The sequence below is a fragment of the Mesoplodon mirus genome (assembly GCF_964341445.2).
Source record: "Mesoplodon mirus genome assembly, chromosome: 3".
Classification (NCBI taxonomy): domain Eukaryota; kingdom Metazoa; phylum Chordata; class Mammalia; order Artiodactyla; family Ziphiidae; genus Mesoplodon; species Mesoplodon mirus.
Genome location: NC_138978.1, coordinates 8019327 through 8046761, shown reverse-complemented (window position 1 = coordinate 8046761; position 27435 = coordinate 8019327). Strand labels below are relative to the sequence as shown.

The window sequence follows — 27435 nt, the reverse complement described above, 5'->3', positions numbered from 1 at the left end:
GAAGTGACATTTGCTAGGAAAAGCCGAGACTACAGTAGCTGTGAGCTCGTCCGAAGGCAGCGCTCCAACCTACCACTGCAACAGGTCCTGTGGGGAGACAGGATCGGAGGATGCCAGGACCTTGGTCCCTCCCCTCAAGACACGCTCTGTACCCGCAAAGACCAGTGAGCCAACTCCCTTTCCTTCCCAACTGCTGTCAGGGACAGGGCAGACGTGCTCCTTCACAACAGCCCCTCCTCCCTCAACCCATCAGCGATGGTGCCAAGCTCCGGGATCGTGTATGCCTGACCCCAGGAACCGCCAGAAATGTGAAAAGTGAAGTTTAAATCCACAGAGGGCTCTTCTTCCCCAGATGTCGATCAAACCTTGGAATTCTCTGCCCAGGAAAGGTCCTGCTAGAACTTACCCTATTGGGATGCAACTCGGAAGCAGATGATTACTGACTGAAGCAGCGTTTGAGAGGATAATGGGGATGGGTGATTAAGTCCAGTGACTCCAGGTTTGAGTGTGGGGTAAACTCTCTTTAGAAGAAGAAAGGTAGGATGTCTCTCCAGTTTCCTGCTGCCTAAAGTTCTAAAAACTCTAGACCACATTAAGGGTTGGGAAGGAATTCTGCCCGCTCTGTACCAACAAATACCCATCTCCTTCAGGTCTTCGCTCCCATGTCACCCTCCCCGAGGGACACCTTCTAATCACCCCACTGAGAAGTGCAACCCATTCCCACACAGCACTGGCTGCGTCTGCCTTCCCCCGGTAGAACTGAAGCTCTGAGAGGGCAGGGATTTTGTCTGTTCTGTTCTCAGCGCAGCGTAAACACTCTTAGTTGAATTAATTGATTGATTGCTGTTTTGGGGTTTTTTTTTAAGGAGCAACAAATAATAACTGTACAGAACAGTTTCTACAGTAATTATTGGCCAACTAAGTCAAAAGAAGTATTATTTGGCCCAGAGTTTCTCTCTCTTTCTTTTTTTCTCTCCCTCTCCCAGTCAGGGATTTATTAAAATTAAACAGATTAGATGGAGCTCCTGATACTCAAACTGCTCAGCAAAGCCTGCAGTGGGGAAGTGCCGAGCAAACACCAGAGACATTTGTCTCTAAATTGCTCTAAATACCTTCTGCAAATGAAATTCTAACCCAGCTGCATTTGAGAGAAAATGAGGAATAACTGGTCATTGTCAGTGGAAGAGAAGATCAGGCAGTTATAATATTGCACAATACACTGGGGCGAAGGATCTCTCGGCAACCATAGATTTTGTCTCAGGTTACCCCGGGTCATCAGCACAGCTTTTAGGCTCAGCTTTCCCCAGCTTCAATGCTTTGATGAGAGAGCTGAAATCCCTAAGCTTTTATGATTAATTACTCCCCATAGGTACACATATTTCAAGGAAAAACTCTTTTACGGCATGATGGCTGCAGAGCGGAGGGGGCCAGCCAACGCACTCCAAATTTTAATAATCTCCTACTGATGGGGGCAAGCATCACGCCACCAGGAAGCGCCCAGCTTCAACTCAGTCACAGGGACTGGCCTTGAGGCTGCCTCTCAACAGCTGCCTGTGAATGAAACGCTTGGGCTGATTCTGCCCAAACCCTGCGAGCGCAGCCCTGGGACCAGGTTCTGCGGCATCACATCAGCGGGATACCGTGGAGCAGACCTAAGAAATACCACCAAACCACACTGTCTGCTATTCCAGCCACTAATGACTTAAAGCTCAAAACCCAGAGTTTGGAGGCCAACATTCCAGTTCCTTAAGGAAAAAGAGTTTTGTTCAGAGGGGGTGTAGAAAACTCACTTCCCTCCCTCATGGTGTTTAAGGGCCTTTAAACAACTTCCCAGCTTTCCAGAAAACTAAACGTTCAGAGAATGAAAAGTCAGATTTCTTTTTTTGTTTGATTTGGGGTTTTTTTATATTTCGCAAAAAAAAAAAAGAAACATGTCCTAAATTTCAATAAAACCAAAATAGATTCTGTCTGCTTCGGACAATATTGAATTTGTCAAGATCCATTTAATCCCTGCTTACAGAAATGCCATAAAACCAGTAACTTACCACTTCAATCCGTACATCAGACTGACCCCAAGCTTGACCTTAACCTGACCTTGTGTAGTCATCTCATCTCCCTCGTCCTTCATTTCTTTCTTCCTCATTCTTTACTGAAGCAGCTGACCTCCTAACCTAAAGCCAGTCATTCTGCAGCCAGGGTCATTATCAGAGGAACAGACTAGAAAGCAGGAGTCCTCCCCAGCCTTATCCATGGGCCTCTTCTGCTGCTGAACGCAGCCTGTGCTGGGCTGTCCTGGACTAAGTTGTTGGCCTTACGTCTGGTGCTCGCAATTATTTGAATCCTATCACCTCTGCTCTACTGTAAGGAAAGAAGCTGCATCCTCACCAGGGGGTCCCCTCACCCCCACCCATACAACAGTGGGACAGCTATAGGAGATCATTCATCAATACTGTGGCTTCCATCCGCCCTGCCCCCAGCCCCTCTGTGCAGGCCACTGCGCAAGGCCACGGGGAACCTGTACCTTTCTTCTTAAGGAATGCTCTCCTGGTTGCAAGTGGGCTATGGCGGACCCGAGAATTCTGTAGAAACTTCACTGCTGTGGCAATCTGGTAGGGGAGATAAAACAGAGAAGAAAAGTAAACGTCAGTAGTCTGCATTTCAAGATTAAAAATCCTACAAGTTTATCCCAGGTCCATCGAAATAAGCACAATACTGCGGTCAAATTAACCACTTATTTCTCACATTTAAAATCCGCTTAAATAAAAGACTATGTTGGTTCCCTACCTTCATTGGCTTCCTGTATCTGGTTCTATCAAATCTAATCCCCTCGGCCTAGCTTTTCAGAGCTGCAGTAATCTTTTCCTGTTGTCCCTGTTCAAGCTGATTCTTCACACTCCTCAGCAGGTAGCCCTCCCCTGGCCGTGCTTATCCACGTCCCTACACCTGTGCGCACACCATGCCCTTTTTCTAGAAGGCCCCCCTTTCCTGCCTCTACCTGTGTAAACATTACACACACACAGCAGCAGCACAGCCCTTCCACAGGCTGTGTTAACTCCTCGAAGCCTTCCCTAAATAAGCAAGTCATCTCTGGTCTCCCCACTCTCTTAAATTCTTCAGTGCTTACAGTGTGCACCATGTAACTGAAGACACAGTCGTGCTGTCTTCTAATGTTCAGGCTGCTTCCCCAGCTACGCTGCTAGCGTCTGAAAGGAAGAGACCATGCTGTAGAGACAGAGACTGGCAAAGCGCGGAGCGTACACTGGCTGGGAAGGCTTCCGTAAGACACAACACACAGAGCCAGTCACACTGGTCCCTCTTATGCGATGGAGCTGAATTCTGAAGAGCCCTCAAAGGACAAAGTTTGGGGTTTCATGGCTACAAGCTGGCAGACCGACAGATTATCTACCTACCTCTGGTAATGATATTATTGCATGAAATCTTCCTATGTATGAATGAGCCACGTAGGGGATGGAAGGAAAACTGTTGATGGTATTAACCTTCACACCACTCAGCACACACGAAGCGTGTGCTTGCACGCCGCTTGTCTGCTCTCCACCCTGGACACTAAGTCCAACAGGTGGGAAATGCCAACCTGCCCCTCGATAGGAAAGGGGCCATTGTAAATGACTGGCATTATTTATCTCATCAAAACCAAAAGAATGATGTAGTCTCAAGGTACAGGTAAAGTCAACAGGCCCTGCAGTTCACTCGTAAGTTATTGAAAGAAAAAATTTCTAAGGGGCCAAATATAAGGAAGTTTTCTAAGATCCCCCAAACTAAGGGCAGCAGTTGAACAGAGATTCAAACAGAAAGTACTGTGGCTATAAATGGAACACAAGTTACAAATCTCCTCTTCATATTTTATATGAATTTAATCTTGAGACCAGACAGACCTCTTTGGTAACAAAAGATAGGATAAATCAGAAAGAAAAAACTTCGGGGCAATTCCCTTATATACTTTCCCTGGGATCCCTCCATGGGAGGCTTGCCTCAGACCCTCTCCCTCAAGGACGGACTCAGGTACCCAGACCAGCAGATTTGGGCCTGTCAGTGATAAGACACACGAGTGCTCCTTGAGACTGGTTAGAATCTGTCCAACACTGCGAGTGTATTACCCACCATCATGAACTGCAGTGACAACCAACCAGTTCTGGACTAGAGAGAAATCGATGTTCAAGATTTTAGAACCCCAAAACTATATACGCACCCGAGCCCCTCGACCAGATCTCAGGTTGCACCGAAATCAAGAAAAATCTGACAAACATCAACAAAACGGATGCATTCTAACGAAGAGATGGGAACGGGGAAAGAAAGAAGAGAGAAAAAGGAAAGGGAGTGGGGCAAAGGAGGGAACAGGAGAGGAGAAGAAGAAGAAGGCAGATGGACGAGCAGAGGAGATGGAACAGAAAGGAAGGCGAAAGAAAACGGAGAGGGGATAAGAGCGAAGGGGAAGTGGCGAAGGAGAAAAACAAGAGGGGGAGAGGCCTAGCCACAGGTACACCACCCCAGGCCCCACGGGGTTAAGGCCAATCTGCACGGCTCAGATGCCTCGGGGTTAACTGTTCTTCACCTGGAGAAAAAATACACCTTCACTGCACAAGACGATGACGGCATGTGTGTCGTGTGGCAGGCTCCACACGCCCTGGTACGTTTCCCAGGTGTCAGAGGAACTGTGGACAAGCAGGTCTTAAGCCAGAGATGCTGACAGCACAGCTCCTGACATTCACCGGCAGAAGCGTAAACCTTTCCTTCCTCCTTCCAAAATTTTCCATGACAGAGAAAGATCACAGAATCCCACCGCTAAAACGCGCAGGTTTCACCTTGCTTTTTTAATACAGTCCTTGGTATATGCATTTCTGGTCAGAGAGCAAAGTTCTGATGGGTTTAATGGTGCACTCAATGCAGTGCTTGGCGCATTCCATCAATTTTTTTTTAAAAATTGCATCTCTTATTTCTTTAAATACATTAATCAGCCTAGTGTAGGCAAAACGGATCCATTGGACAATGCAATAAACATGAATTATCATCTATCCAACACGCATAATGGCTTAAAAATACATAATAGCAGGTGTAGTTTAAATGATTAGTTATTACACCTGTGGTGGGTCTGATTCAATTGGGAAAAATCATGTTTAATAGGTTAAAAGGTTTAGATCACCGAGCTTTCCTTAAAGTGGCTGTAGAGAGGGAATGATGGAATGCTCTGTCATGAGTAATTCATTTAAGAACAACGTGGGGGATGGAGCAAAGAACAGCACAAACGAGCGAATCCAATTTAAACAGCAGGTAAAGTAGAAAACACCTTTTAAAAAAGCAAGATAAATGAATTTGGAAGGGAGGTGAAATTGACGTGTTTATTTTAACGGGAACTTGACAAAGTCCCGGCACACTTCAAACTTGCAAAAATATGAACAATTTCTTTTAAAGTTTCCATTCACTAATTTCAAGCCATATAAAATAATACTGCCGAACACCTACACAAAGTATATTTGGGGCTTCTTTACGTTCCTCTTGATCTTTGTCTGAAAAAGCAGGCGACAGGCAAATCACATATTTAACAGCACCGATATCACTATGCCAGATGCAAAAATATGAAGCACCCAAACTAACAGCCTCAACATAATGTGCTTTATAAGAAAGATATCCAGATATGAAAACCCCTCTCCTTCCGCTAATTATTTCTTCAGCTACTCTTTACTCTTCTCCTCTCTCCTTGTAAGGACCTGGCACTTCAATAGGGCGGAAAAGGGCCCGTCCAACGTAGAAGTTTACAAGCCCTATGATTCACACATAGACGGTAAAAGATTTCCCAAAACCTTTCCCCATACTGCAACGATCTGAACACTCTAGATAACTGACAGTGCCCTCGGTTTGCATCTTTCACTCGACTATTGTTGGGCACTTTTCATTAACTTCATGAAGCAATTCAACTGACTCTTCCCTCTGCAGAGGTCCAACACACACAACACGCTTTTGTTGGGTGAAATGATGGGGTGCCTGCTGCCTGTCCTGTACTATCGTTTGATTTTCTAATTAGGAGATGAATGTGACCAGTCATGGGTTATATTTGTGCCCAACTAAATTACACAAATTCAGGCCAAATCTTCCGCCTCAATGTCAAAGATGTAAAACGGAGGCGGGAACTTTATTGCACACATTGTGGGAGTGCAGCAAGCCAGGGAAAATTCTGGTGCAAAGCACCTGATGCCGTTGTTGAAGCCACTTGCTGTTGAGTCCGTGATAAATATGGAATTGGCCTTCCTTTCCCCTTCTCTTGCACTAAGAGAGTTCTTAATGAGTGCACGGTGAATTACCAGTAGCTGGTTTCATAAAAATAAAGATGACGGGGCTTCCCTGGTGGCGCAGTCGTTGAGAGTCCGCCTGCCGATGCAGGGGACACGGGTTCGTGCCCCGGTCCGGGAAGATCCCACATGCCGTGGAGCAGCTGGGCCCGTGAGCCATGGCTGCATGGAGCCTGTGCTCCGCAACAGGAGAGGCCACAGCAGTGAGAGGCCCGCGTACCGCAAAAATAAATAAATAAAGATGACGAACTCAGAAGAAAACAGAAGTAAAGTCTCTCATCACCCCTATTCCTGTGACCCCCTGTTCCGCCTCCCTCCTTCAAAAAGCAAAATAAAACAACCCTGTCACCATCAACTCCGCAATTTTAGGGAAATTTGCTAATTTTCACCGTTCATCACTTAAAGCTAGAGATAAATCAAGGTACAAAGGGGAGTAAATCCTTGCCTTTGCAGTGGTTACACTGGAGTGACTTCCAGTAACCCAAGAAAAAAGGAGGGGACTTCAGGTTGAAAAACACCTTTGGATCCAAGATGATTGGCCAATTGAGAGAGATCTGTGTTTGAGAGACCAGGATTTGTAACTGTATAAATCAGTGGAATACAGGATACTCAGGGGCTATCTACGATGAACTATGTGCTGTTAAATGCGTTGTGTAGGGTAAGTAATCCCTGGTGAGAGGAAGCGAGGTTCCTGACAGTCCTCGCTCAAGAGATGCTTCCTAGGTGTTTTCCACTCTCCTACAAAAGGCCTGCACACTGTAATCTCCAGAATGCACACTGTATTTTCTGCACAAGGGGGACGGGAGAACAGAGCTTGCCTAATAACGAACCTGGGGTTGGAGGGAGCCTTGGCACTTTGTACCTGACATGTAAACCTGATGCACTGTCTCCGGTGACACATATTTGGAATGTCACCAGTTCCGGCACTCCTGTGTGCTACATAAACATCTATCTCCTAAAAATGTGAGCATTTAATAGCCATTTTAAAATACTAAAAATATTCAAAAATTAATGACACTAACAACCAAAGCCAAGTCCTTTTTAACCCAGACAGATCACAACTAGAGGGCAAAAGAAAATGACCAACACGCGGGCCCAAAACCCATTCCAACAGCGCCACACGTGCGCATCTGAGAAGATTAAATTGCCCGTGAAAGGTTCCTACGCTCGTACTCTGAAGTAGATAGATACCCAGAATCCTGTTAACAAGCGTTAGACCAAAGCCAACTCAAGGTTTAACAAGGACTGACTATAAAAGCCGGGCACTGCCTAGAATGAGAGAACCCTCTTCAAACAGAAATGCTGCGTTTTAGTAAGAAATCAGTACTCTGTCAGGAGTTCCCTGACAAATATGGTCATCGGTGGCACAAGGAAATAGTTGCAAAGCAGCTGTTAATCAGAGAAACACATCGTAGAACGCTGATGCTAGCACTCGTGGAAAAATGCAACGGGCTAATTATGAAGCTATATATCTCACTAAAGAGGCCGTGTTCCTTGAGACTCCAGGCAAAGCACTCTCGGATCCAGGGTCCTAGGACAACATAATTCTGGTTTTCTGCATCCAGAATTCTTTCTTATCTGCGGCTGACAGTCCCAGCCAGGCTCACCGTTGTTTCTCACTTCTACCTGCCCTCTTTCTAGGTAGGGAACAGGCTGGGGAGGGCAACCACCCTGAAGCAGGGGCATCCCCAAGCCACATTCCAAGATGCTGCACGAATACATCCAAAAGGTGTCAGATCCTAAAGCAGAATAAGAGAAAACCTATGAGTATGCCAAAGAAATGTCAGAATCATCTTTCTAAGTGTGGCAGGAGAGCTGTCCCCAGACGCCAAAATGAAAAGAAAAAAAAAAGGGGGTGGGGGGAAGAAGAAGAGGAAGCAATAAACAGAATATAGAGACTGCTGCATTTGAAGTCTCCAAAGGAGAAAGGGAGTCTGGCAGAAAGCTGCTCTCAGAGTGTGAAATGCAACTCAGGGAAGCCGAGGGTCTAGCAGGCAGGTAAGAGGGGAAAGTTAATATGCAGAGGAAGGCTCGATCAGCCAAAATTCAATACAATCCTCTGCAAGGACAAGGAGGAACAAGGCTCCGCGAAACCAGACTCGTGGGAGTGGGGGGAGGGCACCACGCCCGCTCGGAGCACAGCCACTGGAATGGCAAGAGGGGAATAACCTTGAGCCGGCCGTGCCGAGGCGGCCGCAGCGCGGAGCCAAAGTGCCCCCTAGCCGTCACGCGAGCCCGAACGAAGTGTTTTCACTCGGGGAAAATGAAATGTTTTGCAAGATGAAACAGAATGAAAATTGAGGTTTTAGGTAATTACTAGTTGGCATTTACATATCACGGGCTGGTTCAACACCTATTCATTTTCCTCTTTTATTTTCAATTTTTAAAATTGCTCATTAAAAATGAACAGATGACAGTGACAGGGATTTTCCCCCCCCTTTCTCCTTCTCTGAGGGTTACAAAATCAAGAGGTACTTTTCGCCCGTTTATCTACAATTAACACACACACACACACACACAAAGGTATGTTTCATTTACATCAGAGGGGGAAAAGGAGAGGGGAAAGTCAACAAAAGCCAGGAAGTTCAAAAATAAAGACAGTGAATTGTACTTGAGCCAGCCTCCTGCACCTGGGTGTGCAGTGAGCTAGCGAGTGCCCTGGCGCTCAAGGAGTTAAAGGAAAGAGCCTCTCTTTCAACTTGGAATTTCCTGGGTTTTGTCACTGTATCCTTCCCATTGTTGGTTTGGGTTACAACCCTACACTAATTAAGCTGTGGGCCCTAATTTCCTTTGTTTTACTTTCCTCTGTCCTTTTGTTTTTCACATTAAAGAAATAAAATATCTCTGGTAGAAGAGCACGAGTTGACATGATAGAACACAATATTTGTTAAGGTCTATTGTGTAAATCTGCATGAATTCCACAGCATGCATTATTGACCCTAGTCTCTCTTAAAACACATTGATATATGCAGTAAAGGCCTTTATGAAGAGTGGCAACGTCATATGCACAAAAACTACCCTTCCAAGTGAACTATCTCTGCATGTAAATTTTTCTTCTTGGCCCTAGTTAAAAATATTGCATGAACTACTTGTCAGAATGTCATTGTTTTGTTATCTTATTAAACTAGTTCTTCCAGAAATGTATGTGGAAATAAAAAGCATCTTAAGCCAACAGGCACTAGTTAATATCAAGTGACAGTGATTTTAGGGACACAAGGGTGACTTTGGAGGGTACTTTGGGTGCCAACTTGCAGCCCAAAGGAGCTGGTGCTTGAGTAGCAAAGCCTGACAAGCAGAGCTGCTGATGCAGAGGGCAACCGTAACTACGCCATGGAAAGCGCTGTAGTGCACATGCTCGCCGTAGAGGAAATAAAAACCCTTGTTTCTGGGTTGAGAAGATCAAAGTTCCTTTTTAGGAAAGGTTGAGAAGGAAAAGGATTTTCTCCTTCAGGGAGAAAGAAAAGCAAATTTAAATGCCTGTCCCCATGCATCCCCACCTGAATTTAGAGAGCAGCCCCTCTAATTTTTGATGCAACCAACAAAGCAGTTACCCAAAGAGGAGAGAAAAAAAGGATGACATTTGCCTTTTCCTTAGCTTTGAAATCCAACTGGCAGCAAATTGTTTGAAGTCCTGTTTAGAGAAGAAACCGTAATAGCCTCCACACTGAAAAGAGGAGGAAAATGCCATTATACACGGATCACGGTAGCAGTGACCTCAGCAGAGAAGGCAAACGAGCTGGCTGCAAGTTGGAGGGTGGCGGGCGTGCCAGGAACAAAAAGAAAAAGGTTTATGTGTGCCAGCACTGTGTGGCAAGAGTTGGGTGCTCGGTCCCAGGAGATACCAAGAAAAGGCAAGGAGTTCGATTTCCTAACACGGTGCCTTTCAACAGCGCGTTCACTGCTCCTTTTTCCAGTTTCCCTTGCTTTTGTATTTTCCATATTCTTCTAATTCCCCTGCACTGTTAAAGAGGAAGCAGAGAGCACCCAGGCTTCATGTTGTAAAATTAATGAAGGTGTCAAGCTGTTGAGCTGAATCACTCCAAAGGAATGTAATGACTCAGTGTCCAAGATGCTCCCTGGGAGAACTGTGAGCTCACTCGGTGGCGGTGGCTGGTGACTCCAACACTAAAAATATGTAGCAGACAGTGCCCAGGACCTTCCTAATACCACTGCCTCTACTTCTTAGTCCCTTTCTCTCCACCACAAGTTGAATTTGATGCTTTCCGAAGGTTACTTCTCCCAAACTCCAGCACCTTCGCATGCTCAGCAGACGAACCTTCAGTTCCCACTTCTTCTGAAGTCAGGCCAGACAGAGATTGGTAAAGCTCTCTCTAATCATGCACTATTGAGATGTGGGATGACTAGGAAGGGGACAAAGATGGACAGTGACACCTTCACGTGTCAAGTTATCACTGGGGGTTAGACGCTGAAAAGATGACCACCAGGTGGTGCAGGGCGGGGTCCCTTCACGATGGCTGAGCACCCTCTGCTCTGAGGGCAACAAGATGGGCTCCTGGATTCCAAGGAAGATAAGCTCTGGATCAGGGAATTCTGTCTAGCATCACCCCACATAGAGCAAAAACCTAAAACTTTGAGGAGTCGCTAAATGGCACTCCTACCAGACATCCTACAAGAAAGTTGGAGAAAGACTAAATGTTAAAAAATAGATTTGAATACCAAAAAAGTAGTAGTCACAGCTCAGAAACAGCTCGAATCCAAAAAGATAGCAAGAAAAAACTTGGAAATGACAAATGTGGGTAGCCTTTAAATCATCTTCAGATCCTCTAGAAAGCAGAAAAAAAGCGAATGATTAAGATCTGCTACTAAGAGAAGACCACCAAGTCCTGGTTCCTGCTATTATCTTAGATTCTTCTATGGCCTGAGGGAAAAACTAGAAGTACGAGTTCCAAAAGTAGGACTCAGAATATAGAGAAAGCTGGCACTCAAAAATCTTCAAATTTACAGTAAGATGACAGGAATTAGAAACTGTTTCTATTCAAACAGTCGAATGAAATCCGCTCCTCTCAGGGGAAAGTCGTCTTCTTCACCAAGCACACTGGCCCCTGGGAGGGCACAGGAACAGACCCTCTGCCGAGATAGTAAGATCAGGGGAACCAGCTCTGGCAGCAAGTGGGGTCACATCCGTATGAAGTAAGCTGGTGGCCAGTTCAACTGTCTAAAAAAGGGTATCTAACATGGGTCAGGCCTCTCTTGCTGATTTCAGGAGTAACTCACCCACACGAGTGTACCACAGAGAAGCAAGACAAGCCATGCCTCTGACACGGATGATGAATGAGTCATCGCTTTTTACACATCTTTCGGAGGCACCGAGATAAGGACTGTGGAACTGATTCTTGTACCCATTGTCAGATCTGTACCCACAGACTGTCTTTAGCATCAAGATGTAAATTTGGAAGAGAATCTAAATCAAGAGATATCAGTCTAGTCGCCTCCTCTGGTAAACCCCAATTTAGAAATTTTTAGCTCAGCAAAAAAATCCGCTGCACACAGAAAGAATTAAATGGTAATCATCATGGCTTTGAAGCATTCAGTAACCTTTCACTAAACACAATAAACATTCCTATTATCAACAACCTCAGCTTCCAATAAACAAATACACTTTTAAAAATAAACAATTCAACAAAGGCCTATTAGACACCAGAGCCATCTTGGCCATGAGGCTCTCAGTACAGGTCTCCTACCTCTAACAGGAAGATAAAAATAAAAAGGAAGGTCTTTCTGCCCTCCATCTGACGTTCCTAGCAATCTTGGTCACCTAAAATGAGCATGTATTTTACTTACAATTAACGCAAAACTTAAACAGTTTTCACCATTAAGCAAATCCGTCCTACTGAGCACCCTATTCCTCCTCTAAATCAATGGGAACTCATTTCTAATTCCTTCCAGCTCTGGGAAACAGAGAGAGGTTCACTTTTTGTTATCGGAAGGATTAAGAATCACCATCTTGCTTTGCAATCTTCTTGATTCTCCACACTCCAACTGTGCTAGGGTGAAAGACTTTGAGATCACAAAAATCCCTACATCTCCTCAATCTGGCAAAAGCTTCCTGAGACATCACTCATGGTTTTCTGTTCACTGTCCTTTCTCTCTCTCTTCTTGCCTGTTTAAACACATGGACACAGAGTTATTAACTTTTACAGGAAAACCAAATAAAATAATGTCGAAGCAAAAATGCGGTGATGTCAGGCTGCAGCTAGCACCATTCATCTGTGGGAATCTGATTAGCGCTCTAGTGGCAGAGCTACCTGGAAAAGTGCTCACAATCAAATAAAAAAATGAGACCAAAACATTAACCTGATGGCTAAAAACTCCACATTTAAACAGTTAAAGTAATAAAGGAGCTTTTATTGAGTATTTTTTATATTTCATTATGCCCCAAATTGACGAGGACTCCCGGATACATTTTCTAGACTTTCGGTTCCTCAAATCAAATGCTCTCTTGGACTTTTTTTTTTTTAACTAAAAGGAAACAGCATTTCTTGTAAATTTGAATGAAAGGATTAAAGCTTCTCCTACAATATCAATATCAGCCTTGAGTGCAAACACAGCCAAACACTGCAACAAACAGAAGGCTTTTTTGGTTTATGTACTTTTTTAAAAAAATAAATTTATTTATTTTATTTATTTTTGGCCGCGTTGGGTCTTTGTTGCTGCGCGCGGACTTTCTCTAGTTGCAGCGAGCAGGGGCTACTCTTAGTTGTGGTGTGTGGGCTTCTCATTGCGGAGCACGGACTCTAAGCATGCGGGCTTCACTAGTTGTGGTGCGTGGGCTCAGTAGTTGTGGCTCGCGGGCTCTAGAGTGCAGGCTCAGTAGTTGTGGCGCACGGGCTTAGTTGCTCCATGGCATGTGGGATCTTGCCGCACGCACCAGGGCTCGAACCCGTGTCCCCTACATTGGCAGGCGGATTCTTAACCACTGTGCCACCAGGGAAGCCCTGGTTTATGTACTTTAATCCTAAACCTGCCCACAGCCAGCAGAGAATTTTCCTCCATGATTTTACCTCACACAAACGCTCTATTTCCTCATTCCCACACATTTTGCTCAAAGTTTGTAGGAAACAGGGACTTCCCTGGTGTCCAGTGGTTAAGACTCCGAACTCCCAATGCAGGGGGCCTGGGTTTGATCCGTGGTCGGGGAACTGGATCCCACGTGCATGCCGCAACTAAGAGTTCGCATACCACAACTAAAGACCCTGCGTGCCGCAACTAAGACCCGGCTCAGCCAAACAAATAAATGTTCAAAGTTGGCAGGGAACAGAACGTGGCAGAGTGGCAGGGCAGAAAGCGGGCCGGGTCTCAAGAAACCTGCACACCGAGTCCAACCCTGACGCTATGTCCTCAAACCCGGCCCCTCACGCCCCCGCTCTGTGCCTCAGAGTCCTTCATTTCTGTAAAATAAGGGCTTAAATAGATGGCCTTCTGGACCCTCCAAGCTGCATCATTTTATAATTTCCAGTTGACTCCAGCAGGCAGCCTATGATACCTAGGCCAGGGAAATGGGCGAGGGTCAAGGACCAGAACCAACCATTCGGGAGCTCGGCTCTCCAATCTCACCCAATCAAAAAAAGGAGAAAACCAACAAAGAAGGAGAAGGAGAGAGGGAAAGAGAGAAGAAATCGCTGTTGCCAAAAAAGAAATGACAAATTCCACATATATTACACATAGCAAAGATTTATTCCCACTACTTACTATTTATTTCGTATACAAGCTTAGTTAAATGGTGTCCAAATCACAGAAGATTAAAAACTGCAAATGAGAAAGGAGAATTGAGCCAGCTAGCAAGCGACACTCACAGACCAAAGACCAGATAGTGAAAAAAGCCTAGCAACAAATGTCAGGAGAGAATCATCTATGAAAAGCAAACAGAAAACTCAAAAAGTTTATCAGTCCGGGGTCATTCGGCACAGATGGAGTCATTCAGAGGAGGGGCAGATACACAACAGATCTATATTTCAACAGGTTTTGAAAACAGAGCTACACTTCCAACACAATATAAACATGTACATCTAAAATGATGATACTGAGTCATCAGGATTAAATTACAGTCTACTCTGCCTAATAAAGCGAGAAAGCATATAACCCATTTTATGTAATTCCCAGCCAAAAGTTTTAAAGTGTTTTGTTTTGTTTTCATATGGATCTCGATGGCCATCTGGAAAACGTGGCTATCCAGAATGACTTATTGCAGGAGGGTGGCAGAGATGGTGGCTTCCCTGACCTGAACAAAAACAGTTTTTATTCAAGTTAGTTAAGAAGCAGGAAGCCAAAGATTAAATAATGAATAGTTACTAAGCATTCACTGGGTCCACACAGCACACCAGGCACTTAAAAAACCAAGAACAAGCAAAGATGCTGCCTCTGCAGTTACAATCTAGGACAAGGAAAGCCATCCGGCCCCACACATGACCTAGGACTCCCCTCCTCAACAACCTTGACAAATGATCAGTGAGCCTCCACTCAAATGCTTATAATGAACAGAGAACTCACTCTCTTAAAAGATGATCAATTCATTTTCAGGAGTCCTTCTTTAAACTGAGTTGAAATCTGCTTTCCTGAACCTTCTATCCATTGACTCTAGTTTTCTGTAGGAGAATACTACTAACTGATCCACTTTTTGCAATAATGCTGGGTAAGGAATGAGGATAGGCCTCTGTCACTTGGCTCTCTTTTCTATAAAAGCATTTCCCTTACTCTGCTTATTAACTAAATGTGAACACCCGTTTCACTGTATAACAGTTTCATGCTCTTAAGCTTGGTAAGAGCAGCCTTGCCCTTTCTGGGAGAGCCAAGGCTACACCTGTAATGTCAGAATGCATTAGCAATAATAAAGGCCACAGTAATGCAAGAGACGACTTCATACACACGTCATTCCAGAATGGCTAAATTCAATCAAATATGGCAGTGCTTCCTACAATGCTACGATCACCGGGGCCAGCGCGTGTGACGTGGGCCTACTTACTGGAAGCCGCTGGAAAGAGAAAGTGAGCGCTCTGCTTTGAGACTATAATGGACAGAGTTTTTACCAGCCCATAAGTGGTTTGGCATCCTTCTTTCCCAGGAATTACCTAGAAATTCATTTAACATCTAAAGACTACAAATGAAACTTCAGAAGGCTAAAAGTACATGAAGAGAAGGGCAGAGGGGCTCATATTCTCTCACCCTCATCTTAAAGATATATGATCCTTATGGAGAGAAAAGTAAACTCCCAGAAGGTGGTAATCAAGAATCAAAGCCAGGGACTTCCCTGGTGGTGCAGTGGTTAGGAATCCGCCTGCCAATGCAGGGGAGACGGGTTCAAGCCCTGGTCTGGGAAGATCCCACATACCGCGGAGCAACTAAGCCCGTGCGCCACAACTGCCGAGCCTGCGCTCTAGAGCCCGCGAGCCACAACTACTGAGCCTGCCTGCCACAACTACTGAAGCCTACGTGCCACAACTACTGAAGCCTGTGCGCCCAAAGCCCGTGCTCTGCAACAAGAAAAGCCACCACAATGAGAAGCCCACGCACCGCAATGAAGACGCAACACAGCCAAAAATAAACAAATAAATTTATATATATATATATTTTTTTTAATATTTATTTTATTTATTTATTTTTGGCTGCACCAGGTCTTAGTTGCGGCACTTAGGATCTTCGATGTGGGATCCAGTTCCCTGACCGTGGATTGAACCCAGGCCCCCTGCATTGGGAGTGTGGAGTCTTAGCCACTGGACCACCAGGGAAGTCCTAAATTTATATTTTTTTTAAAAAAGAATCAAAGCCAAAGATGACCTGGTCTTAATTCTAACTCAGTCACTAACTTCTTCAGTAACTTTCAGAGAGTTGCTTACCTTTCCTGTTTCTGCTTCCTCATCTGTAAAATGGAACTATAACTGCATAGGGACTCACCAAAGTGTTACAAGGAATAATTAGTTAGCATTTATATAATACTTTTGATCTTCAAAGTAGCATTATTAGACTATAAAGCAGAGTAGACGTGGTTTGAAAAATCTTTTTAGAACCTAAAATAAAGTATGCAAGCAAATTGAGAGAAGCAAAACAGGCTGACCTCATCTCCCAACAGCCAGATCCCTTTACTCCCATAGGCAGCCATTTTCTGCCCTAATCTGTACTTGCATGTAGAGACAAAGGTATAAACCTTTTATTGGGAAAATTGGAGGAGGTGGAAAGAAGAGAGAAAGGAGAAAGAGAAGGTTAGAGGAGAGGCACTAAAGGAAACATAAAAGGGAAGAGAGATATGAAGAGAGAAAAATAAGGGGCAAGGGGCTTCCCTGGTGGCACAGTGGTTAAGAACCACCTGCTAATGCATGGGACATGGGTTCAAGCCCTGGTCCGGGAAGATCACACATGCCACGGAGCAACTAAGCCCATGTGTCACAACTACTGAGCCTGTGCTCTAGATCCTGCGAGCCACAACTACTGAGCCTGCATGCCACAACTACTGAAGCCCACGTGCCTAGAGCCCATGCTCCGCAACAAAGAGTAGTCCCCGCTCGCTGCAACTAGAGAAAGCCCGTGCGCAGCAATGAAGACCCAACGCAGCCAAAGATAAATAAATAAAACAAATTTTTAAAAAAGTTTTTTAAGAAAGGGGGACAAGAAGGGAATAGAAAGCAGCAAGAAATAAAGAGAGGCAAATCCTAACCCCTAGAAGAAGAGCAAAAACAGGAAGAGAGGAAGAAAAAGAAAAACAAAGAGAAATGGAAAAGAAAACTTCATTAGGGAACAAATATAAAGTGTATCCTGTTTTCAAAGAAAAAAGAAGGTTAATTTTTTTTTAAGTTAATTAAAAAAAAAAAAAAAGCGGAGGACAAAGAGCAGAGGATAGAGAAAGAGAACATAAAGCTTTACAGAGTATGTCTGGAAACCAGAAAGCTGGAAGGGAAATCATTAGCAAGTCCACAGTGCGTCTACAGTGATACTGCGTGGATCAATTCATTTAACGCTGCCCTGTACATTTACAGAAAAGTACCTCTGATATAATAAAGGCTCATAAACACGCAGAAATTGGGTTAGACCCGTTTCGAATTCCTGCCAAACAATGGTTCAGAAAAATGAAGCTTTATTTTAATTAGCTGGACTCATGAGTGATTTGATAACAGCAGATGCTGTCTGGATGCTTTCAGCTTGATGGGCTCCACATACATGAACTTAGAGTGGTTTTGATGCAATTAGGTGTTTCTTTCTGTTCCAACATGCCAGGCCCTAGGACCAAAACCTATGTGTAGCCCCTACATGTTACTATATTTATCTACATGTTAATATTTCAAATCATGAAGATGAGAAAAGTGACCACATAATAGAAGTAGAAAAGTAGTTTTCAAAGTCACTGGTGAGTAGACGAAAATATTCTCATGATGTATTTTTTCTTTCCACTGGAGAAAGAGAAGTTGGGTAGCTGAGAAAAAGCCACACAGGGCAGCATCGTATAGAAATATTTAAAGCCAAAGCTGAGACACAACAGACTGCGCACTTCCAGTTTTGCAATTCCAGTCCAGTGTTACGGCAAAGGATTAGCACGCTTAATGCACAGTCTGACCTGGGTCTAAGTGGCCTTCAAAATGTTCTTTGTAATCAGGCATCCTGTTATAACCCAGCTCACCCGCTCCCTGAGACAGGTGGTGGTGTTCAGGACCGCAACCCTGCAAGTCCAAGTATTTCCCCCAGGTGCTTTCAAGCTGGGCACCTTACTGCCCCTCTCTCTCTTTTAAGCACTCTCTCTTCCAAAGAGCATTCTGTTTGCTCTTCCCCCCAGCACTCACTGCCCTCTCTGCTAGGACCACTTAGAGCACCACCACCCACACGCACGGAGCTGCTAAAGGACCTGCATAAAGCCAGAGCGGCTTCCAGCATAGGGACTCACCTAATAGGAGGACCCGATCTGTTAATTTTCTGTCAGTTTGTCGCAGCTGGCCTGAGAAGGGGTGTAGGGAGAAAGCTGTCTACTAGGGGTACCACTAGTCTTCCTGAAATTCTGAATCAGGCTTTCAAAATCGTTCACCCCCTGCTGAATGACAGGGAGTACAGAGGGTGGAAAAAGAGAGACGCCAGAGTTTTGACCGACTCCCTCGCACAGAAGCCGGGGCGGGGGTGGGGGGCACTTGAACCCCACGACTACCACCACAAGCGCACAGGGAGAAACACACCCCCCCTCACTCTCTCTCTGAGAGGACAAGACAGACATGATGACCTTCACACCAGCCCCCCTTCGCTGGCGCTAACAAGCTGAGCACTGTAAATCAAGGATGAAATCCCTGTGCCAGGAAAGCAAAGGAGAAACATTTCTTCTGTAAAGAGCCCAAGGATGCTGCCTGCTTCTGAATCAGCATTTCAGGGCAAGTGTTTGGAAGGCAGGAAGCTCCATGCCAGCAACTGAAGGAAAAATATGTATTTATTATATATAGTAGGCCTTCTTCAAAAGTTATTTATTTCACAAAACCACTCTGCTAAATAGAGGTTTCAATCTAATTGGAACTGCAATCTGCATATCGTAAACGCACCAAATGACAGTCTTTGAGATTTTGTTCTCCTCCACAGTTTATGGGTTCACAATTAGTAGGTTTCCCAACATACACACAAGAATGTAAGAGTACAGAGGAGTATCCTTTAAAATATATATAGGGGCTTCCCTGGTGGCACAGTGGTTAAGAATCCGCCTGCCAATGCAAGGGACATGGGTTCGATGCCTGGTCCGGGAAGATCCCACATGCCGTGGAGCAACTAAGCCTGTGCGCCACAACTACTGAGCCTGCGCTGTAGAGCCCGCGAGCCACCACTACTGAGCCCGTGTGCCGCAACTACTGAAGCCCGCGCGCCTAGCGCCCGTGCTCCGCAACAAGAGAAGCGACAGCAGTGAGAAGCCCGCGCACCGCAACAAAGAGTAGCTCCCGCTCGCCGCAACTAGAGAAAAGCCTGCGCGCGGCAACGAGGACCCAATGCAGCCAAAGATAAATAAATAAATAATTTTTTAATGCTTTGAAATACATATATTGTATAAAAAATTTTTTTTCAGCCCCTTGCAAACCCCAGAGGAGGGGCAGAGGGTCCCAGCTGTGAAATGGGAGGAAGCTTTCAATACCTCCAAGGAGACGAAGCCCATCGGGGGAAAGGAGGCTGGCGGCAGCTGCCTGAGTGCTCAGGCACACAGGCCTTTGAGGAGCCCCCATTCACCACTAGCCTTTTCTTTCCTTCCTCGGGGAGGCAAGGAGGGAATCCCTGCTCATCCCAACTCTCTCCACTCCTATCCACATCCCAGTGAGCCATGGTTAATTAACAGAGATGCAAATAGTCACGGACTGAAATAAAGGTTTTTAACAGGAAGTAAAAAGAGACCTTATAAATCATACAGAAAAATAAAAAAGAAGAGGGAGAGAGAGAAAGTATCCATAGCGAAAGGTCACACTACCAATAACTGAGGAAATGAGAAAGAAAAGGGACAGGTCAGGACTTCCCAAAAGGTCTAAAATTGTCTGCTTGTACCTCTGGGTTCACATCAAAAAGTGATTTATGACAAAGGAGACACTGTTCTGGGGAAGAGAAGTGGGTACCAAGACTCCGGAGTCCCATATGCGCCCGGGACTTGTCTTCCTAGATTGCATCCAAATTAACCTTCTGCTCCCTGTTCCCCTCACTCACTTCAAAAAAAAAAAATTATTTAATTTTTTCAAACACTGCATCCCTACAGTCCAAAGATATCCTTTGCTTCCTTAAAAACTAAGCATCTTCCAGCTTACGGCAACTCCTTTCTGCCCTCCATACTCTGACAATGCCAGCCTCTCTGTCACGGGGTGTAACCTTCATTACAAAAAAAAAAAAAAAAAAAATCAGAGCTTCAGCTTCCCATTAAAAAAAAAAAAAAGATAGGACGAATAAATATGAATTTGAAGAGGAATTCTGCCAAAACCCAAACCTCCCCAATCTGGTTCAGCCACATTCTTGCCCACAGCCTGTACTTCTCGGTGCCTCCCTGCATTTTTCAAAACGCAGCTGCACAGACCTCTTAAAATTCCGATTTCTAGCACCTATAATTACAGGGCGCTCGAGCCAGGCTCCTTCAATTAATGAACCTGACTCCCTCTCTTCCGAGGAAATCTGCATAAGGGATGCATCACGGGGGTGAACTGGCCCCTGAGCACTGCTACCTGCCCTCTCCGCCGGATGAGCCAGCACTGCACCTCCAGCAGGAGCGCGAAGCTGCCCCCACCCCGCCTCCACCACACAACCCGATCCGGCACAAGCCCATAATGCAGTTAAGGCCATAAGACATTTCTTGGAACTTAAGGGAAGAGAATGATGCTTTCCTGGGTGTGACCAGCAAAATCCAAAGAGAATGAGATTCTCCCCGGTTCGAATGCTCCCCTGATTTTACTCTCTTCCCTCTGCCGGGATGAAAAGCAGAGGGTGCAGGCAGAAGCCACCGTTCAAGGCTGGACAAGCAACAGAGGGAGCAGCCTGGGCTTCGAAAACTCTGGAAAAGAAATGAACACAACAAGCCTGGGACTGACATGCATCCCAAAGCTGAAAGAAAACTGGTAAGAAGAGCCATGCCTCTTTAAAGTAAAACAGGTGGAAAGGGGTCTTGCTACTGAGGATACTGTTCACAGGTCTGGAGAAGAATTTGAGCACATCCCAAGGACGATATACTGACCACAAGAGCTGTTCCCAGGTGGTCCTCACTGATCCTTGATACTACTCCTTTCTAAGCCAATACCCGATTAGCACTTTTTAAAGAGCTGGTTTTCCTTCTGGCTGCTCTGGGCAGCACAGCCTAATGCTGTCTGTGTCTGCTGCACATGCCAGGACAGCCTATAGCCGCTCTCCTGAAAGTGGTTAAAAGCTGGCTTGTAACCATGTTCGCTGGGAAGGAGGCTGCCTTTGGCTATAACAAAGACTGGAAATGGTTGCAAACAAAGCCACAGATGCTGGAACAGACAAGGCCTGGGTCAAATCAAGACGACCCCAGGTAAAGTTTCAGGTAGGAGATTTGAAATCCAGTAGAAGATGCCAATGGATTTGGCAATAATAAAAACAGGTTTGGTTCAGTCACTACCATCTGATAACTGTTTCTCAAGGGTCCCTCAGGCCCACAGCAAACCCAGTGGGGCAACAGTTGTTTTACTGACCAAATAAACATACCTCTTCTACAGGTAAAGTTGTCGGGCTATGTACCCAGTAACACACCTTCTGAGGTTTTCCCAGTTTCTCATTCGTGATTTGGGCTATAAAACGAGGTTAAAGAGCTACTGGAGAACATCACTGGGGTCGACCAATGAAAATTTGAGTCGTGTTGTCCTAGCTTCTTAGTTCTTCCCAGGGGACTTTACAGTGTAGGTGTCAAAAACTAAATTTGATCATTCTGTATTCTGCCAGGAAAGGGGGCTTTAACGTTCCAGTGACTTTCTGCCGCTGTGAATACAATTTCGGAAGAAAGGGGAAAAAAAAACAGTAACATCAGTCTATCCAATGGTTAAACCCTCAGATTAAAGCAAGGCATGATCACTGATGGCTGAGTCTAACTCCGTAGCGCCTGTCCTGTTTCCTGGCACGGCGACCTGCCATCGTGATGGCCAACCCCCAGACGCTAACACCACACACCATCCCTGCTTTCCCACTAGAGCTGGCTCCAAATCCATCAGCATATCCCAGCCTGGATCCACTGCCCTCGGTGCTGCAGTAGAGCTCCAGCCTGAGAGCACGACTGACCGACTGACTGTAGGAGCCACCGCTTCCGTGTTTCCAAACCACAGGCAGCCAGAGCTGGGTGAAGGATTTTTTAATTTGGCTCGGTTTTCCAACCAAGACATTCTCAAAGTTCAATGTTCTTTGAAGTGGAAGCATTTAATTTTCGAACAAACAACTGGAAGCACAGGACCAGAGAAAACGCAGAATCGAGGACGAAGGTCAGGATACGCAAAAATAAGGAGCAGGGAGGTAGCTGAGTTCAGGAATGTCCAGGGAGTCCTGGCGTGGGAGCTCACACCAGCTGGCCGGGCACTCTCTTTCCAGTGTGTCTCAAGGGGAAATCACCCATCGATCCTAGGACACACTGGTTCTAGGACCAATCCCTTACCTCAGAACAGCCTCTGCCTCAAATTCCTGCTTGCGCTTTAATGTTTAAATTATTAAATGCATTAATGTATTTACATTATTCAAGTCTTATGTGCATTTTTCTAAGATAATTTATGTATAAGAGTTTGAATGTCCATGACTGTTAATGTCTACAACCCTTCCTGTTCATTATTGATTCTGGAAGAAAAAAAAAAAAGTCTGAGTTTTAATGCCTTATTTTTAATGTATTAAGAGTCTGAATAAGTGCATTCTCTTTCTTCTTCTGTGATTTCATGCTTTAAGTAGTGCATTTATTAAACTGACACAGTAGGAACTGTGGCGAAGCCTGGCACGGCCCCACGCTGCGGGAGCCGCCAGCGGGAGAGGCGCGCCTGGCTCCTCTGCCACCAGCGCTCGGCACTCTTCCCACCTCCGCGAGGCCGGGAGGGCGGCCGAATTTCGGGCGTGCAAGGAGATTTCTCTTCCACCTTTTTAAAGCTCTTGCCCAGGTCCCCTCTCCTTGGTAAGCGGGTTTCCGATTAAGGTGGAACTTTTCTGCTCATCGGAAGCCCTCCTCTGGTGTGCTCCAGCTGATATCCAAACAGAGCTCACGGTCAGCACACAATTTTCAAGAACAATCAGAATGCCTAGCTTATTAGCACGGCAAAAACAGCCAACAAAACAACTACTTTTAAAGGGGGATCTCAAAACGGAAACATCTCAAACAAACAACACCTCCGTTCAGGCAGAAAAACAACTTTCTTTTGAAATCCAGTTTCCCCAGCGTAACAGCCCTCCTTCAACTATAGACAATAGAGCAACAGTGACACCCAATGGCCTACGAGTTCATCCCAACTGAGCATTCCCCCAGGCTCTCCCTGAGGTGGGTCTCAGGCCCAGAGTTCCTGTGCCAACATGGAAGCTAGAAGGAAGTATCAGCTGCTCATCAAGAAGCTGAATTGCTAATGGATAAATTTCTTGCCACTACGTGAAACACACACACAGTATGTAATCAGGCACGTGTGTACAAACAGCACATGAGAGCACACGTCAGTACAGTCTTTCTGGCAGGTGACGTGAGAACGTGCGTACGTGCACACACACGGATGCACAATACGTGGACTCAGCCACACTGTACAAATCAACTTAGAGTGGGAGAAAAGATGCCAGACGTAGTTCACTGCTGTTTCAGAATCTGACTGTGCCATTTCAAATGTCACATAGATACACACACACACACACACACACACACACGACAAACTTATAATATGTATACGCTATATGGGTTTTTAATATACTTTCTCCTTTTTTTTCCCCCGTTTCCTTTCTTTTTTCTTCTTTTCTTTTTTGGCTACTCATTACCATTCTTTAACTGTTACAATTTATATCAGCATATAATGTTAAATAATTACAGGGAGCCGAGCTCACTCTAGTGAGGATATAAACGCGCTGTGGGAATCTACAGATTTAAACAAATAACACTCACAGCAGGGGGTGAGCGGATGAATTAGCATTAATATCTTGCCTGGGAGATCCCAGTGCACTGGTACTGCTTAAATACAGATCTTTTCTGTAACAGTCAGTATGACAGCTCCCGGCAATACGGCCCCTTTCCCTTTCCCAGTCAATATAGCAGCCAGTGGAAACAGAAACGTCCCTATAGCAATCAATATAGAAGCCAGCTAAAATAAACCCTTCCCTTTTAAGGGCTATATAATAGTCAGCTAAATGGAAGAATTGGCACCCCTGCTGGATAGCTCAGCAGAGAAGCCAAGGAATGAACAGGCCACAAGCACCAAACGATCCTTCTGCTCCTCCAAAAGGCCCTGCCCGGGAAGGGAGAAGACATCCATAGGTAGGCAATCCAGAGGGAGCCTGTGAAGAGACACTTGGCAGGCTGCTCCTGGTCCCAAGGAGTTAAATGTGCAGGGCACCCCTCACTGAGGTTTAATTAACATGGCCAGAAACTCTAGAATCCTTGTTCAAACTGTCAGCTGGAACGAGGGAACATCTCTCTCCAGTGGGGAGTGAGAGTATCGTGATTTGAACCCCCGCTTTGCCCCCACCCTGCTCCCACCCTAGCCCCAGAAGGGAAGAGTATTAAGTTAACAGCCTGTGGTTTTCTATTTTCCAGCAGCAGGAATAGTGGTTGTGTCAGAAAACAGACATCGAGCCAAGTGGGTGAAAACACAGCGTTGTATGTTGAAAGCTGCCCCGCAGATTAACAGAACTCATGTTTAAAACTCACAGCCATCAAATTTATTAAATACTGTAATGATATCATATTTTCCCCCATTCACAGCATAGAAAATACTCTCCTTCCTTAGAGACATATAGGAAAGAAGTTTTACTGCAACCGAATTCAGAGGATGGCTCACTCTGAAGGCCCAAATAGACCAAAGGCCTTTAAAAAAAGAAAAAGAAAAACAACGAGGAACATTTAAGAGAGGCTCCTGTGCATCTGAAGTAATTGTTCTTTTTCATTATAACTAGCTACTTCTAAAATTAGTTCAGTAAGATTTATGAATTTGATAAATGTGGAATATGACCACTGACACCAGGGCAGGTTTCCCACAAATACTCCTGAAGTTGATGCTGGGATTTGGTTATGCTCCAAAGCAGATGAACATCAGGGACCCAACCCCGCCTTCATTAAAATTCCACAATCTGTCTGCCATCCTTTGAGTAAATCCACAGAGGGTCCCTGTTTCCCTGGCCAGGTGTTTAACACCCAATGATGTTCATGTCATCAATCAGGTGACCCAGTCAAGTGCCACAGTGTCAGAAACTGCAGGAAGAAAGATCCGACAAGTCCTGGTTTGAGAGCTCAAGTCCTTAACAATTTAGATCCTGACACCCCACCTAAGCCGTGAGAATGCTCTCTTTTACTTCAGGAATTCCAGGTAAATTCCATCTTAGGAGAGAAAAAGGTTAATAAGATCAAGGCCCTCTCCTGGCAATCAACATTCTGCGTAGGAAGCCTACAGGCCGTCCTAGGAAAGCCTAGCAACCTTAGTCACACTGTGATCCTGGTACCCATTCAAGGGAGGAAATGGATATGTGGGGAGACCCACGATTTTGCAAAATGCAGTATCACAAAAAGTGAGTTCCTGTTACGATTTGACATGGCATTAGCTTCTAGAGCTGAAGCCAGTGAGTACTTTATAAAATTCAATGTACGTGGATGTTTCCATTTCTAAACCACACACAGAAACCGGGGGGGGGGGGGGGCGTAGACTCTCAATCTGATGGCAGTAAACCTGGAGAGAACTCATCGTGATGTTAGCAGAGACTACTTCAACTACAGATGCCATCACGATCATCATCAAAGCAGTGGGCGGAGGGTGGGGGGTGTGCAGGGGAGAACGAGAGACAAATGAAAGGGAAAATAATTATGAACGGGAAGGAGAAAAGAGAGACATGAAAGAAAAGATCACAGATAACAGAAGAGGTAACAAAATAAAAACAGAAAGACGAAAACCTTACTTTGGCATTTACAGTTTAAAGGTTTCGGGGCATTTTATGAAATGACAGTTGCAATAAAACAAACAGAATGGTGAGTCATCTGGTTTCCAACTTCTGAGTCAAAAGGGGCTGCTTCTAGACAAACTACAAAGCAGCAGTGCTGCCCGCACACTTAACGATGCCTATCACAGCTACAGAACAGGATGTGGAGAGAGAACGGGGAGGCGGGAGTGAGCACTGTCTTTGCTGGTCTCAGTGTCCCTGTGAATAAAGACTGTCAAGATTTAAACCATAATAATGGAAAGGCTATAAAGGTCTCAGCCATAATGTTTCCTCTGATGTTCCCTTTCATAAAATGCCCGCTTTATGTTGCCTACGTGGCAATGGTACACTAAACATCTGCGTACCAGTGGGAATGCTGCACCCTAAGTTCCCAGCGGGCAGCAACTGGGCACTCCAGCCCCTTGGCTCACCATCACCGTCTACATAGGTGAGCGCGCGCGGGCACGCACGCACACACACGCGCCACAAGCATGTGCTGAGTGCCTACTTCCTGCTGGGAGCTGAGGGATAAGGATGTGTGCCCACTGCATACAGGGTTCAGCAAGGGGCCTAGGTGCGAAATAACCAGGAAACAAACAAACGAAAAATGTATTCTGCTTGGAAATGTGGCCATACGGCACAGGGACTCCTTTGCCACTTCAGCACCTAGCAGCCCTACACAAGAGCTTGGCAGCCTAACAGTGAGACGCAACTATTCCCCGTCCTGTGCCAGAGCAAAGTGGATAAGCTGGAATACAAATCGGATAAACGTTCAAAAAGGGGGCTGAACTGGGCACCCACAAAGACTTGTCTTTACTTGGACTTGGCAGACAAAACTATACAGAAAAACGCTGGTTTCAAGAGAATCTTTTATCTGTAGCCTGTCACCTAACCATTCTAGGCACCAGGGAGCCGCAAAGAAAACAGAAACAAAACCTCTCCCCGTTAATACTGTGTAGACATGACAAAGAGGCAGGAACTAAGAAAGGACAACGTGGACGTGAAAACCACACGTAGGGATAAAATGAAGTTGAAATCTGTACATCAGGGAGACCGTGTGATGCAATTAGGGAAGCCAAGGTACAAAGTTAGGAAAGGACCGATCTGGTCAAGCCCAACTCAGGGGCAGATGCAGAATGATAACTCGAGTTTGCTGGGTAGGCAGCCAGTGCCAACCACAAACCATCACTGGGCTGTTTTCCCTGTTGATCTATAATTGGCGAGTCTGTGATAGAACTACCAATTATCGTTAGACCCCCTGTATTTAGTTCACAGACAAAGGGAAGCAGGAGAGACCAGTTAGTAATGAGTAAGTAATGGCCACTAAAATACATCGTATTTTACTGAGCTGCTTCGGCAGGAAAAGCCATTCAGAAAATAAAAAGTGAAAGAATAAAATAAGCTAGAGAAACTCAATTTTCTCCTTCCTTCCTCCCAAAGCCACAGTTAGGATAAAATGAGGTTTGTGCAGGTTAATCCTTATGAGGTAAGAAAAAAATGATTAAATACATTAAAAAAAAATCAATTGTACATTAAACCAAATCCAGGAACTGCAAAA

The 27435-nt window shown here is 45.2% G+C and overlaps 1 protein-coding gene across 2 annotated transcripts in view; it reads right to left on the bottom strand.

Moving 5' to 3' along the window:
- PEX14 (peroxisomal biogenesis factor 14) overlaps positions 1 to 27435 on the bottom strand; it is a 138910-nt gene that overhangs the window by 83434 nt on the left and 28041 nt on the right. For both annotated transcript variants that reach the window (XM_082616342.1, XM_082616341.1), the window contains one exon: positions 2522 to 2606. In XM_082616342.1, the coding sequence (XP_082472468.1) occupies positions 2522 to 2606 (85 nt within the window). The remainder of the gene's footprint in view (positions 1 to 2521; positions 2607 to 27435) is intronic.